The sequence below is a fragment of the Mytilus trossulus genome, chromosome 4 (genome assembly GCF_036588685.1).
Source record: "Mytilus trossulus isolate FHL-02 chromosome 4, PNRI_Mtr1.1.1.hap1, whole genome shotgun sequence".
In the NCBI taxonomy this organism is placed as follows: domain Eukaryota; kingdom Metazoa; phylum Mollusca; class Bivalvia; order Mytilida; family Mytilidae; genus Mytilus; species Mytilus trossulus.
Genome location: NC_086376.1, coordinates 65,214,929 through 65,230,481, shown reverse-complemented (window position 1 = coordinate 65,230,481; position 15,553 = coordinate 65,214,929). Strand labels below are relative to the sequence as shown.

The 15,553-nt window shown below is 32.6% G+C and overlaps 1 protein-coding gene across 1 annotated transcript; it reads right to left on the bottom strand.

Annotated features, from left to right (window-relative positions):
- Nucleotides 1–1,563: 1,563 nt before the first annotated feature.
- On the bottom strand, nucleotides 1,564–15,196 carry LOC134715760 (amiloride-sensitive sodium channel subunit alpha-like). Its single transcript, XM_063578184.1, has 9 exons — nucleotides 13,990–15,196; nucleotides 9,259–9,323; nucleotides 8,206–8,369; nucleotides 5,237–5,293; nucleotides 4,311–4,413; nucleotides 3,960–4,032; nucleotides 3,605–3,791; nucleotides 2,958–3,082; nucleotides 1,564–2,336 (listed from the first exon to the last, which is right to left on the bottom strand). Exons 1-9 carry the CDS (start codon nucleotides 14,778–14,780, stop codon nucleotides 1,787–1,789), a joined length of 2,115 nt encoding a protein of 704 aa, XP_063434254.1. The 5' UTR covers nucleotides 14,781–15,196; the 3' UTR covers nucleotides 1,564–1,786.
- Nucleotides 15,197–15,553: the final 357 nt, after the last annotated feature.

Here is a 15,553-nt window from a genome sequence, read left to right as displayed (position 1 = left end):
GACAGCACTTTCATTGCTTTTTGTCGAGCCTTCGACTTTTGTCGAAAAAGCGAGACTAAGCGATCCTACTTTCCGTCGTCGGCGGCGTCCACAAATATTCACTCTGTGGTTAAAGTTTTTGAAATTTTAATAACTTTCTTAAACTATACTGAATTTCTTCCAAACTTGGACAGAAGCTTGTTTATGATCATATGATAGTATCCAGAAGTAAATTTTGTAAAAATAAAATTCCATTTTTTCCGTATTTTACTTATAAATGGACTTAGTTTTTCTGCGGGGAAACATTACATTCACTCTGTGGTTAAAGTTTTTAGAATTTTAATAACTTTCTTAAACTATCCTTGGTTTGTACCAAACTTAGACAGAAGCTTGTTTATGATAATAAGATAGTATCCAGAAGTAAATTTTGTAAAAAAAAAATTCCATTTTTTCTATATTTTACTTATAAATGGACTTAGTTTTTTCTGGGGGGAAACATAACATTCACTCTGTGGTTAAAGTTTTTTAGAATTTTAATAACTTTCTTAAACTATCCTTTGTTAGTACCAAACTTGGACAGAAGCTTGTTTATGATCATAAGATAGTATCCTGAAGTAAATTTTGTAAAAATAAAATTCCATTTTTTCCGTATTTTACTTTTAAATTGACTTAGTTTTTCTGCGAGAAACATTACATTCACTCTGTGGTTAAAGTTTTTAGAATTTTAATAACTTTCTTAAACTATCCTAGGTTTGTACCAAACTTAGACAGAAGCTTGTTTATGATCATAAGATAGTATCCAGAAGTAAATTTTGTAAAAATAAAATTCCATTTTTTCTATATTTTACTTTTAAATGGACTTAGATTTTCTTCCGGTTAACATTACATACAGTCTGCAGTTAAAGTTTTCAAAACATTTATTAGATTCAATAACTATCCTAGATTTTTACCAAATTTGGACAGAAGCTTCTTACAATCAAAAGATAGTATCAAGAGGAATATTTTTATTGATTTTTTTCCTCATTTTTGTTGAGCCTGCGATTTACAGCAATAGTAGGTGAGACACTGGGTTCCGCGGAACCCTTACAAATTTTTTTCATTCCAAAATTACAGTAAGGGCTTCAAACACTGAGCCAAACAAATTCACCTAACTGCTAGTGTAATACTGACCCTAGCACTGGAATTCTTTTCAGATTTATATTCAGTTTTTATAATACAGTGATCTTTTTAGTTGGTCAGCTGTATTTGGTTAACAATCCTTTTTTTCAGTCTGAGGGATATATCTGAAATCATAGTTTTCATGATCATTGATCAATCTGGGTTTTTATGATTGGGTCAGTTTCATGTAGGTTTATTTCAGCAATAAAGAATGTCAAGTCGGAGGAATATTGACTTGTTCTTCAACAATTTGCTGTACAAAATTAGTATAAAAATCCTGAATTCTGTTGAAATTGAAAAGCTGTGTGAAGTTAGAGATAATTAACGCTTATCTGAACACATCTTTATTGTTTTACTGATACCAATATTCAAACTTCTTGGCATATCATTATATTAATGTGTTCCATCAAAAAAACACCATAGAAGCCAACCATTGGAGGCATTGGCATTTACATTGCTCAAATTGCCAGAAACTGTCTACCATGTGCACAATGTATATATAAGTGCAACAGTTTTACATTGCATAAAAAGAACACAATGACACATTCGTTTTAAAATAAATATTACATTTCTAGTACCCAATACCACATTAGTTTATTGCCTGCAACTCGTAGTATATCATATACAATACAAGAAGCACATCTGATATTTACAAATAGAATGGGCCACTATACTGATATTTAGATGAAGATGATCCAAATGATTTAATGGCATCGCCGGGTGACATCATTTTATGTTTTGGCGGATAAAGGGTAACATCTCCATCAGCTGGTACAAGTCTGGCGGTACTACGATAGTCTGAATTGTCAGGTGTGGAACATCTTGGCAGGGGACTAGTGGACCTATTGTCCACATAGTTAAATAAAGGGAATTCCCCTCCAGTAGTCCTGTTAGAATTTATTACAGTGCTATAAGGTCTACGATGACCTGTCCTTTCCCAAGGATGTGAAAATAACTGATCCTCCAATACGTGATCCCGATTAAGATCGGCACCTGTGTAGTCACGTTTTCTCTCCTCTTCAATAGGCTCTAGATATGACCTCCGGCTACCATTTCTTTGGAGACCATTTCCAAAGTCTTGCTGGAATGCAAATCTTGGCTGTCTTGGATGTTGGTTATTCTTATCTTTATAAGCTTGCCATGTTATTGATGTTATGTCTGAATTGGCAAGATTTTCTATCTCTCCTCTTGAATCTGACCTATAATACAAGATATTCGGTTTGATCAGCTATTTACTTTAGAAATTTATGTCGTGCTTTATTTAGCGTAAATACAAAGAATTAATTTTGTGACGTTTACTATGTAACTAGTTGATATGAATCGGGAAGACATTTTTATTCATAAAAATGCATCTAATACTAGGTTACAAGAGATTGATTTATTTTTGATTTTATGATTGATCACTAGTGATCATTGGTTATTAGTGACTGATTGTCGTTAGCTTTACGTTTAGTGGTAAATAATGCATGCAGATTTAGGAGGGTGTATGATCTTAAAATAAAAGACAGTTGGAAACCTCTATATCGATAGATGGATCTTCTTTGAAACCCTCATTTCATTACAGTAATTATCAAAGAAGCATGTTGAAACATATGGTTCCATTTCCTCCACTTCACACTCCAATGCATCTAAACCTAAACGGTGTAATATCTTGAATTAACATTATCAAATATTTTTAACTATTAAAAGTGCAAGTTTTATGCAAGTAAGTCAATATAAAAAGTAACTACACAGATGTAAATCACAGTAAAAGAGTAAGTTTAAACTTAATTTCTTTTGCTTTATATAAGAAAACTAATTTTATGTAGTTTGACTCATACCTTCTTGAATTAACTGCATGGAAACAGAGCTTTATGAGAAGCCAAAAACATTGGAATACGGAAAGGATAGAAATACCCACAACAAAGGCTGATAAACCGCCAACTCTAGACAGCAGGTCTAACAACTGCAAAACAAGAACACATGGTCAATAACAATGGTGGATAAATTGTTACTTCATAGAAATTCACTTCTTTCTTTTTGTTTCTGAATGATATTTTTAACAGTAATATATATGTTTTGCTCAGTGTTAATGGCCGTACAATGGCCTTTAGTTGTAAACTTCTATGTTACTTGGTCACTGATGGAGAGTTGCATGAATACTTTCATATTCTGAATTTAATGACACATGTTTATGGCTCTAAGGTGACCAGTCTTTCACTTTTACTACAGTTCTCTAAAATTTTTATGTTTTAACATTATGTATATCAATATGGCGGGGAATTAGTGATCTCCGTCATGAAGAAACGAATATGGTGATTAGATTTAATCAGCTTTGTTTTCAAAATCGCGAATGAAATCAGCTTTATCCAAACCATCATGTGTATGGATTATTTCATTCCAAGGTTTCTAAAGGGGTTTATTTGAACCTTTTGAAAATGGTACCTCAGTCAATTCGACAAACAATTTATGTTGTACAAAAACTTACGGTAATGACTTGTTCTTCCTTCAATTCTTCAAACACTTCAGGTTCTAAATTTATTGTTACATAAGATAATGAAGACGAAATAGTTGATTTATTGAAATTCTTATGTTTAAGAAGGGATTCCAAATGTTCTAAATGTTGACTGGATGGCCAAGGTATTGTTGAACTCGCAGTTTCATATCTCATTTCGCTAAAAAATAAAATAAATAAAGGCTATAAGCATCAACGGTAAATTATCATATTTGTTAGCGAATAAAGGAAAACATGTATGACCAATTATTTTAGATATTATTAAATAAGCACTTTGATTTCAATTTGGCTTATATTGACAGAGAAACCATAAATTGCACGACTTTACCTGCACTCTGGTTTGCATTTGCAATCCAATCGTTCCATGTTAAAGAGCTTTTCCACTATTCGGGAACAAACATCTGAAATAAAAAGAGAGAACGTATTTTATAATTGTGTAAAAATTATTACTAGTAGCATATGTGTCTTAAAATATATGTCTTTGATACATTTATGAGAGATTAATTGAAGATGTTTCTGATATACATTTTCTTGGTTGTTAAAAATCACAAATTACGCTGTGAAATACAATAGAAACTCAAAATACCTCGTTATAAACAAATCTAAATATTTATTGTAAAATAAAACGGCCTGTTTCTTCTTAGATTTTTTTTTACTACCACAAAGTAACTATACTTACAGTCGAATTTGTCGTTGGTACGACACTGGGTGTTCTGGATACCGTCTGTATGACATTGGCAATACTTGAAAGTCAAGATATCCTTACAATTGTCTCCACATTGCTACAGAAATAAAAATGTGGTTATTAGTTGACATCAAAAATGAGTTTAAATATGAAATGGTTTCACTTCTGATTAGGGTTGTGTGGCCAACAACAGGTCTCAGAAAAATACTTTATTTGAATATCAATTTCATTTAGATAACAGTCAGTATTTTTTTTATAATGCTTAGTGCATTTAATTTAATAATTCCCAAATTCATATCTCTGGATTTCAGTGATTTTGAAAATTGCCCGAATTGTACAATGTATGCATAAGGAACATTTTAAAACACTTCAGGATCACCTGAGATCCAACCCGTATCTTTTATTTGGCTCTAAATAATTTGACTGAATTTCATACATATCTGATATCATTGGCACATACGTTCTTGTTCAAGGCAGTGTCAGAAATCACATCATCTAATTTTAAACGCATAAACGCTTAAATGTAGTTTCATCCGGGTATATCCAATGTCCAATATGGTCGTTCCTTCACAATTTTGAACTCAAAAGAAGATGCAAATACTGGTAAGAAGTTTTAAAAAGTTCTTCACAGTTTTACAGTTCTACTGTTATCTCCTCCTTGCTGATAATCCTTTCTTTTTGGGAATCAAATTTTGGGTACCCATTTTGTTTAGAAGGGACAAAAAGGTAATGCAATTGGAATCAAATTATACGTGGTATCTTTCAAATAAAATGGTAAAAGTTTTACAGATTTGGAGCATATAACATGATACAAAAAGTCAGACAAAGTCCGAATTTGAATACAAAATTGCCAACTTGTATTATTTTCCCTATACAGCCTTGTCTAGCAGGTTTGCTGTCAGACTGAACACAAACCTCACCTGGTTAAGTCTCCCTGTCGACTCGATACAGTCTTTTTCCCTTGAAATTGATGTAATCTGTAAAGAGGATATAATATGTATTTTATTGGTTGTTCATTTTTTTTGCCTCGCCAGTGACAAAACTCCCCGAATGCGACACATACAGATAGTTATGCTAATTCCGCGGTGGTATATCCTATTTTTAAACAGACCTAGATGTATCATACCTTGTATATAAATGCCTTATGTTACAAAGTTTCCGTCTGTAATATTTTCATTGTCTTTGACATTTTAATGGTTCAACAGATGCTTTAAAAAACTATTTAGTTTTTGTTATGTGATTTTTCTCTCTAGCTTATTATTGGTAATATGAAAAAACTATTTGGTAAATTGGACCCTTGCAAGGTTTACATGTCCGTCAGGCAGGGTACACTGGGCCTGACATCGACTTCATTTCATAGACCAGGGATAAAGGTTAACGAACACTACGTAAAAAGTCAGATATTAAGGTACTATAAGCAATGAGTCAACTTTATATTGGAGAACGGAATGGTTGTAAGGTTAATATGTGCGTCTTGTTGGTTTCATATGGCCTTTACCTCATTTTCATTGCGCACCTGACGATGAGTTTTAAAATTTAGTTTATTTTCAGATAATATAAGCTGTAGGTTATGTTGGTGCATGGGGTGATTTTAATGTATATATATGTCTGTGTGACAAGTATCATCTGACCGTGACCTCATTTTCATAGTTCATTTGTCATTTTGTTCCTGGAAAGAGTTAAGGTGTTCTTATCTGTCTAGAAAGTATCATCTGATCTTGACCTTATTTTCATGGTTCCTAACTTAGGTAATGTCGAGTTTTCTAGTTAAGTATGTTTCTTAGATACTATACGCAATACTATAGGTCAACTATATAAGGTGCATGAAATAAATGTGAGGGGTATTGTCTGTCTAACAAACATCGTCTAACCTTGACCTCAATTTCATGGTTTGGTGTATGGAATGATTTTAAGATGCAAATGTCTGTCTGGCAGGGTTAGTCTTACCTTGATCTCACTTTCTGGGTTCTTTGGTCAATGTTAATTTTTCATGGTTTAGTCTATTTCTTTGGTACTATGTATGCAGTAGTTCAATTTTATGTTGGTGTTTAAAAAATTTCAAAGTGTAAATGTCCGTCTGACAGTGTTCTTTTGATCGTGCCCTCATTTACATAGATCTTTGATAATGTTAAGTTTATGTGATACTTCAAACCTCTATCTTAAAGACTTTCAGCATAAACTAAATCATGATCAGTAAAGTATGCAAAACATTTCAACGTTTGTGCTGTTTTCTCAATCTAAACATAATTTCAGTCTGGTATTGCTTCCATACCGTTTAAAACATGAAACGTAGAATATACTAGAAATAATATGCTTATAAATGTAGTTGAGTAAACTTTTCCTATTGCTCGAAATGTAGATGGCTTTAAAAGAAAAGCTTGATCATTGTGTGTAGGCATTTTATTCTTTAAAGCAAGAGTACAACACAGGATTGATGCCCCTTGAATATCTGAACAGTTTTGCTTATTTACCAACATAAGAATGTCTTCAATGCACATTATAATAATATTTAGGTCTTTCACTTTTCGTGGAAAGACCTTTTGTTTTTCTTCTGATTATTTGTGTTTCTTCTGTCGTCTGAGATGCTTTTTTGTCTTACAACATATCGAATGGATTTTTGACCAATGATGTTGTACAGTAATGGGGGTTTCAAAACTCACCCTGTGTGACCGAACTCTTATTCTTATAGGAGTTATCTCCCCGCCGTCCCCTTTTTCTTGTTATCGCTATATCTCTCAAACCATAAAATATTTTAACAAACTGTTTTCACCAAATTGTTCGTCTACTCTTAAGAATGATTTGGTTTATTTGACTGGAGTGATCAAAAGACTTCTTATGGGAGTTATTACCCTTTGAAAATTTAAGATAGGTGATATGTTGGATAATTTCATACGTTATAAGTCGTAGAGGCATACCGTCGCTGGGCTTCTAAAATGTTGTATATCACAAATTTTTCTAGAAAAAAATATCTCACAAACAGGCTTTGAAAATTTTGGCAAAATGCATGCTTCCAAAATGTCGTATGTGAACTTGAACATTTTTGTAAATAGCAGTGAAATAAAAACTTTGACATTTCTGGATTATCCAAGAACTTAATAAATCATTTTCACAGAAATAAAAAAATGTACAATCATTTTTTACCAAAGCCTTTCTACAACGATTTATAAGTTTTCATACAACATTTTGGAAGCAAACTGTACAAACAACTGACATTGGCAATTTTGTAATATGTCTTATTTCACACATTTTGATTGGTCTAACTGTATGCAATTTTTTAATACCATAGATTTCCTCCCGCCCAGACCATTTGTGTCAAAAAGTATTTTTAGCCAAAAAAGTCATATACGACATTTTAGAAGCCCAGCGACGATACAGTCTTTTGATATGAAGTCCTTGGTCCATTTGAAGGAAATTGAGGTCAAGGTCAAAGGTGAAGTTCATGTTATAAATTTTGAATTTTGCTTGTCGTTATTCAAAAGAAACTGTTAAAGTCAATGATATGATGTGTTTGCCTAATAACTGTTAACAATAAGGCGCAACTTCAACCTATTCATGTCGAAGAGTTGAGATCACTGACCTATGACCTAAAAATTGAGGTCAAGGTCAAAGATCAATTTGAGGTTCAAGATTTTGACCTTTGCTAAAAAATCTTTCTGGTTCATTATAAAACAATTAAGTCTTTTGCATAAACCTCTTAATCTGATTTTTTTTATATCAGTTTGATTTACCACATTACATCAACGCGGAGTGACATTTTCTAACATCGTTTTCTTTAATTTCTTTCTTATTATCGATTTGGAAAGACCTTCAATTGTTCTCTGAAGAATTTTTTTTTATTTTTTTTTTATTTCTTAGTGTAATAACTGTTTAGAACAATTGCAATACTAACCTTCTTGTTTTCAATAGTTAGATGATTTCCAGGAGAAACAATATGTTGTTTGTTTTTACGAGAATATGAATCCATAGAAAACACTTGTACACTGAGCCCGTGATTAGCAGTGAGAACTGGGATCGACTCTGATGGTTCTGAGTTCAAAATCAATGATATTTTATCTGTAAAAGATTTAAAACTTTTTTTATGAAATTAGTTGGTACATTTCTTCCATATTCTTGCAGATTATTACCCCGACTGTCCCTTTGTCAGATGACCAATTTGTCTAACGATACCAGAGATATATATTTGTGTGAAAGGAAACTGTTTATCGATGTTTCTTCTTAGATTCAGTTTTTTGTGGGGATTTAAAATAGCCTAACACGAGGTTAAATTTTGGATAGAAGGGAAACGGTCGGAATGGGGTAATTAAAATCTTAGGAAGGCGACGTTGTTTTCAACCAGATATATCCAACCAGTTTGATAATGAGTTGAGGGAACTAGCGAAGATGATAATGCGAAATCTTTGTTCGAGAAATTAATATGCAGTTTGTTAATAATATCACGAAGTTTACCAATGTAAAATTATGAAAAGTTTGTAAAATACCGCAAAAAAGGAAAAAAGGTGTGTGCTAATAAGCGGCTTCCGTACAACAGTCCACATAACACAACGGTTTAGTAACATTAGCCTTAGCAATTAAAGCACAGGTATATAGTGGCACCAAGTAAAACTCCGGTAATATGTCATATAAGAGAATGAAGAACAACATTTTGGCTACGATAAATTTCACATCATTGTATTCACATGCCAAAATGTGATATCTAAACAATTCTTATCTAAAATCTCCAAATTTATATGAATTCAAAATAAACTTATAATTTTACACAGCCTCATAGAGAAGGCTACTTGTTAGGCGTTCCTATAACACCTAAATGCACTAGTTTAATTTTATTCTTTCATCCTTATAAATATCCATTAAGCATTTAAAATAATCAATATCAATAAAAGCTTTCTTATAAATATTGAAGTAATGTAAGAGATTGTTTCTAAGGAATAAACAATGTTCATACCTATGTTATCAGAAACATTAAAGGTAGCACAGTTCCCAAGGTTTGTTCGAGTGTCCTCTGTTACACTGAAAGAAACAAGAGTTCAATGGTCAAGAAGAATAAGAATGTTAACGGTGAAACATGCGGTAGATGTAACGCAACAGTGTAACATCGCTTACTCTTTGAGCCGTGAATTTCATACAATACTTTCGTACAAAAAATCTTCACATTGCAAGCAGGGAATTAATGAAAAACAATGACTGCACTTAGTTTACCTTGTATGGGTCTATAATTTACGAGGTTCAGGACAAGGTCCCTATATCTGTATTCTCGAATGTGGGTCTCATTGGGGTCTAAGATCGACGCGGGATTGGACGATTTTTTAAACGTGACACGTGAAAACGGGAAACGAAGTCCGGCAGGACACGGGAAATTACATACGCTATGATGGCAACAAGAAGCGGGGTTATCGCTAATAATAAGCGGGATCCGGGATCAGCCCCCCCCCCTAAAAAATGAGTCCCCCTCGAATGTGTATATCATTTTCTGAATATTTTCTATTTCTACTCATTATTATGATCTATTCATCTATTTTTAGAGCACACCATTATTCTCTATTCTTTATTTTGTTCCTGTAAGTGTTTTTCACCATTCATTATTGTTTGGCCATATTTCAGTGGTATGTCCCATTATTCTCTATTCTGTACCCTACATCCAGACCCTTGATAATTTTCATTAATGTTGCTTATTAAGAGGGGCGCAAAGGGGTGGTGGTAGTACATTTGTATCTGCACAGAAGAACGCGAAATAAAATTGCCATTTCACGATGAGCGACAATTAAAAATTTCTTGTACGTTGATCTTTGTACCGATTTCACGAAACACAGTGAATAACGAGCCCTTTTCACGGCTGCACGTGAAATAAAAGTGGCAAAACACATTGCACGAAAATAACCCTTTACCACTCTATTAAGAATAATGTTTTTTACGACAATATCAAATGAAAATTAAATGGAGTGCTTAATGTTTAAAAAGTATGATATTGAAATTGATCTAATTGATATTTTCACAAAGCATTCCAATATTAATAACTTTGATGATTGTTTGACAAACATGTAAAGTGAAATGCAATGTTGTGTTAAATTTTCACCATTCTGATCATGGGATATATTTCTGAAGACAATAAAGGCACTGAACTGAAGATTTGTTCGCTATATTTTATATTTAAATTGACAATGCAATTTAAAAAAAGAAAGCAAATGCTCTTTGAACAATGACTATGCACGATTGAAAATAAATGTGAAAATTGATTGATTTAAATAGATAAATTTACAAAACAAACCATTATTGTTAAATTGATGTAACTCAACCTTTTGATAAAATATGTAATATGCAGATAGTTTAATATTTCACTGAATGGTGGTGAAATCGCAGTATGCATTTTCAATAGAAATGCGTCAAGGCGATATCAGACAGATTAACTTCAAACAGTTATATAACTATCATTTAAACGGTTGGCGATTAATAATATTACAGATCTTGAATTACTGAGTACATAAGTGCATGTTGTACTTAAAATTTAATATGTCATTAATTTGAACACAATCGTGATTTAATTTCACCCTTTCAAATAAAAGCACAAAGGACACTTGTCTACAAGACGTTCTGCTTTGTAATGTGTTACAATGGTATACTAGGAAGGCGTTAGATGATAATTAGAAATAGTACCATTAATTGTAGTTATCCGAATAATCCAGTCCCTCCCCTTGGTCTACTCTACTTCTCGCTAATGCAGAAATTAGCGTAGATTAGCGAATCACGGGCGGAGCCAGCCATTTAAAAAAAGGGGAGGGGGTCCCAACCCAGGAAAAAGGGGGGTTCCAACTATATGTCCCCATTTAAATGCATTGATCGGCCAAAAAAAGGGGGTTCTATCCCCCGGACCCCCCCCCCCCCCACCCCCCACCCCTGGATCCGCCAATGCGAATTATAACAGCTGACTTATTTGGGTTAGATTCACCTGTGGTTACTTTGGGTTGAATAAGAATAGAGGTAACGGTATTGTATCTGAAAATTTGTCACGGGGTATGAATGTTGATATGATGGTCGAAAATATCCGTTTACCGTTAACAGAGTACACCAGAATATACGTGATCATCGTAGCGTCAACATTCATAGTGTAATGACCTCTAAGTGGCCATCATTCGATAGAATTATTAACGTGTATGGTTGAATTAAACATCGTATCTGAGTTGCAAGAGTAATCAAATGACTTACAGACTTTTTCTCTTTAGAACTTTAGACTAGAAATGCAAATTCATCGATAAAAGAGTTGTCCACATGTAAATACTAAATAGAATTAATGTCATTGTATTTGCATACAAAGAAATCACTTAATGATGTTGATCAGGTTTTTCTTAAACTGTATACTATTTATCTATAAATTTCAAATAATTCGTGGGAACTTTAAAATCTAAAGGTTCTCTTGCGTTATAATTAAAAAGGTGGCATTCATGCAATACACCACTTTTTGCTTAAGTATGAGGTATGCATATCAGTGAAATTCGATATGAGCGTATTATTATAAATGTGCATTAAATTTAAACAAAGATAGTCTCAGTTAAAACTAATAAAATATTTACATCTGTTCATTTCTTCACATTTATTTTGACAGAACCAATTTCAACAATGAACTGGAAACAACAAAGAGATCTGCTCGAAGATAGTGAACCGAGTTATATTTTTTAGTTGCTTAAAAACAAACGCTAACAATCAAAATTTAAACCTATAAGCAATGATAAGGTTTCGGGAAAAATCTGGATTCAGAATATTTTTTTGTTGTTCCCTGCTTCAAAAACAGAATATTGGTTTTCATCAATTTAGGAACCAGAACATTTTTATGCCCCACCTACGATAGTAGAGGGGCATTATGTTTTCTGGTCTGTGCGTCCGTTCGTCTGTGTGTCCGTTCGTCTGTGTGTCCGTTCGTCTGTGCGTCCGTTCGCTTCAGGTTAAAGTTTTTGGTCAAGGTAGTTTTTGAAGAAGTTGAAGTCCAATCAACTTGAAACTTAGTACACATGTTCCCCATGATATGATCTTTCTAGTTTTACTGCCAAATTATAGTTTTTATCCCAATTACATGGTCCACTGAACATAGAAAATGATAGTGCAAAGTTCAGGTTAAAGTTTTTGGTCAAGGTATTTTTTGATGAAGTTAAAGTTACATCAACTTGAAACTTAGTACACATGTTCCTTATGATATGATCTTTCTAATTTTAATTCCAAATTAAAGTTTTGACCCCAATTTTACGGTCCACTGAACATAGAAAATGTTAGTGCGAGTGGGGCATTCGTGTACTATGGACACATTCTTGTTGTTAATGATTTGACATATACATTCTTTGTTGAAATGTTAATTTGGTTTATAATGATGATTTTGTTGATAAAAGAAGAGTATAGAAAACTTGTTTTATAAATAAGTTATTTGTTAAGAATAATCATGAATACCCGTCGGCAATAACAAACAAGTCATGATCAAGATATGATAAATGAAATATATCTGTAATAAATATAACAAATTTTTATATTTTAATCCTTTCATCCTCCAGGTAATTTTAATACGTACAAATATTACCTAACAATGTACAATAATTTATTGCCCAACAGCTACCAAAAGTCTTGATCTGAGCTGATTCTTGGAAACAAGAAATTTTAAAGTCGTGAATAAGAATGACCTTTATAATGAATCATTTGTAAACACCTTAGAAAGTTAGGGGGCCATAATCGCAGTAGGAGGTAACATACTCCCAGAACATACTCGTAAAACAAATGACGATAAAATTTAAAGTTTTTCATTGAACACTTCATAAAATGTAACTTAAGATTGAATTACAAACTAAAGTAATTGGATTTTTAGTATGAAATCAATATCCAAGGCATCTTTTAATATCTGTTGCTTTAACATCGATAAGAAAGGTGAATTTCAGTATATAAACATATCCAGAAAAAATACTATTCAATTATTTCTGACACAATTTAGAACAACTTTTATCAAATTGCGTAATTATTCACCTCATATGGGTAAAGACATGACGCAGAATAAGTGTTTCTCGGTATTAAATAATTGTTTTGATAAGACACACAAGATATAACATATTAAAAAAATTGAAAGCTCTGCTATATTTTCAATTTTGATTACTATCAAAACCGACCGAAAGGCAAGAATTAAGCAGAAAGCTTGCTAACTCAGTCATTGCATCCGCAACCGCAAATAGACCAAAATAGCAAAGTACCATTTCGACTTTCAATTGCCAAAACGTTAGAACACATGGAAGTTGTTTCGTTGGCAATCATACAGCAGCTTCTTATTCATGGTTCGTTAAGTGAGAAATTTTAATTTTCGTGTAAATAACGAGAAGGAAAATATATCCCCAACTAATTTTCTGAATATATTGGTTTTATTTCTTTCGTGTCAGTCAATTATGCAGTATGCTGCTCCATTTGTTAAAAAGTCATAGTCACTGAAGAGGGTGGACTCAGCAACTGCATGACAGTTACATATATGTACTTAGTATATAATGTTTTGTTTTTTTGTTATTTTTGTATGATGTATTGTGTTGCTTTATTATGTATGCCTTCAACCCCATCGGGGTACAAATGTGCATGTATTAAAAAAAACTGTAAATACATGTTTCGATGATTAAATAAACTCTTAAAAAAGTGTACATATATTTTTTTTTAAAGATGAAATTACCTTAGTTGACAAAGTCCACCGGTACCTGTAAAACATTCTACTATCATATCAGATTGTTTGTGTCCTAGAAGTTTTAATTCTGACATCGTGGGTCTTACAGCTTCTGCCCATACTTCAAAGCCATATTTCATACTAGCTCCATATAAACTTTCCCAGTCATCAGATGTTATCATCCCTGAGTATGGAAGAAAATCTTGGTCTAACTGTGATGAATAGGAAAGGACTCCAGACCCTAACGAGTTTTTCAGTATGGACCAAATATCGGAGTTTTTCATCAGCTGCTCCGTAGAGGTTACGGGTTTGGGACTAAAAACCCCTGAATTAATATTAACAAGTTTTGAAAATCTGTCTTGATTCGCTAACAGACTAGATTTTCTAAATAAATTCAAATTACACACAGTTACAAATGTAGGCGGATGCTTTTTATAAGTCATTGAAGACATTTTTAGTTCCAAATAATTATTTTGGTTCAAATAACCGTTCACAGTCAAATAAAGAAGAAACGAGAGTGCACCACATGCAATTATTGTCAATAAGACCCACACAACACATTCTAAACTGTTCCGAACAGAACCAGCAAAATGTAATCCATGAATATCCAAAGCACGGAACCAATACTGAACTTTCTTTTTTCTCTTACTTTTATCCGTCTTATCAGTTAATTTTTTCCAACAGTCTTCATCCATTTTGTCTTTCCTTTCCTTGTCCCGTTGTCTTTGTTTGTCACTGTCCGTTAAAGAAGTGAAGTATCTTTCACATCTATCCTGCCAATTGCTGCCTTCTTCATCCATATTTTATGAAGTTGTAGATATTTTTTTAAATCTTATATTACGGAATAAATGGTTTAAGTGAACAAATATTGGATTTTACTAATCCGTCTAAGATTTTAACTCCAACTGAACTCGGAATTACTTCATAACTAATTGTTAGCTTTTGAAATTATGAAGCATTGTGTAGTCGAATAATAAATCTGGTTAGTATACTCCACGGATTGTTAGTTTCAAATGTATTCAATAAATCAAATGATATAATATTTAAAAAAGATAACTGGACGTGGCCGCAGGTATTAATATGACTGTTATCCCTAAAGGTGTGCGTTAAAACATTATCCTTTTATGCAATCATACCGATTAAATCGAATTCAAATTAATATAGATCAGTTGAAGTTTAGACTTTTAAAACGTAGGACCTCCACCCTAAAATCAATACAAAAGAGGATGTAGTATTCATTAACGGATTTTTACATTTCTCAACACACTATTTCATAAATTTAAATGGGTTGATATGCATGAAGATTTTATTGATAATTTGTGAATGGCTAATAGAATAGTTAAAAACAAAACAAAATGTTATTGATATACTAGACATAAAAAGAAACGACACATAAAGTTATTTTTTCACGAGGTTTAAAATACAAAAATCGGTTACAAGGTGGTTATATATACCCATCCTTTTCCAAAATAAAAACCAACAGAAAAGGTAGTTGAAAAAGGAAAATATTCGGTTTTTTGGTGGAGTTCGTGTCGTGTAGATTAGGTAGTTTTTCTATGTTTTGATTCGTTTA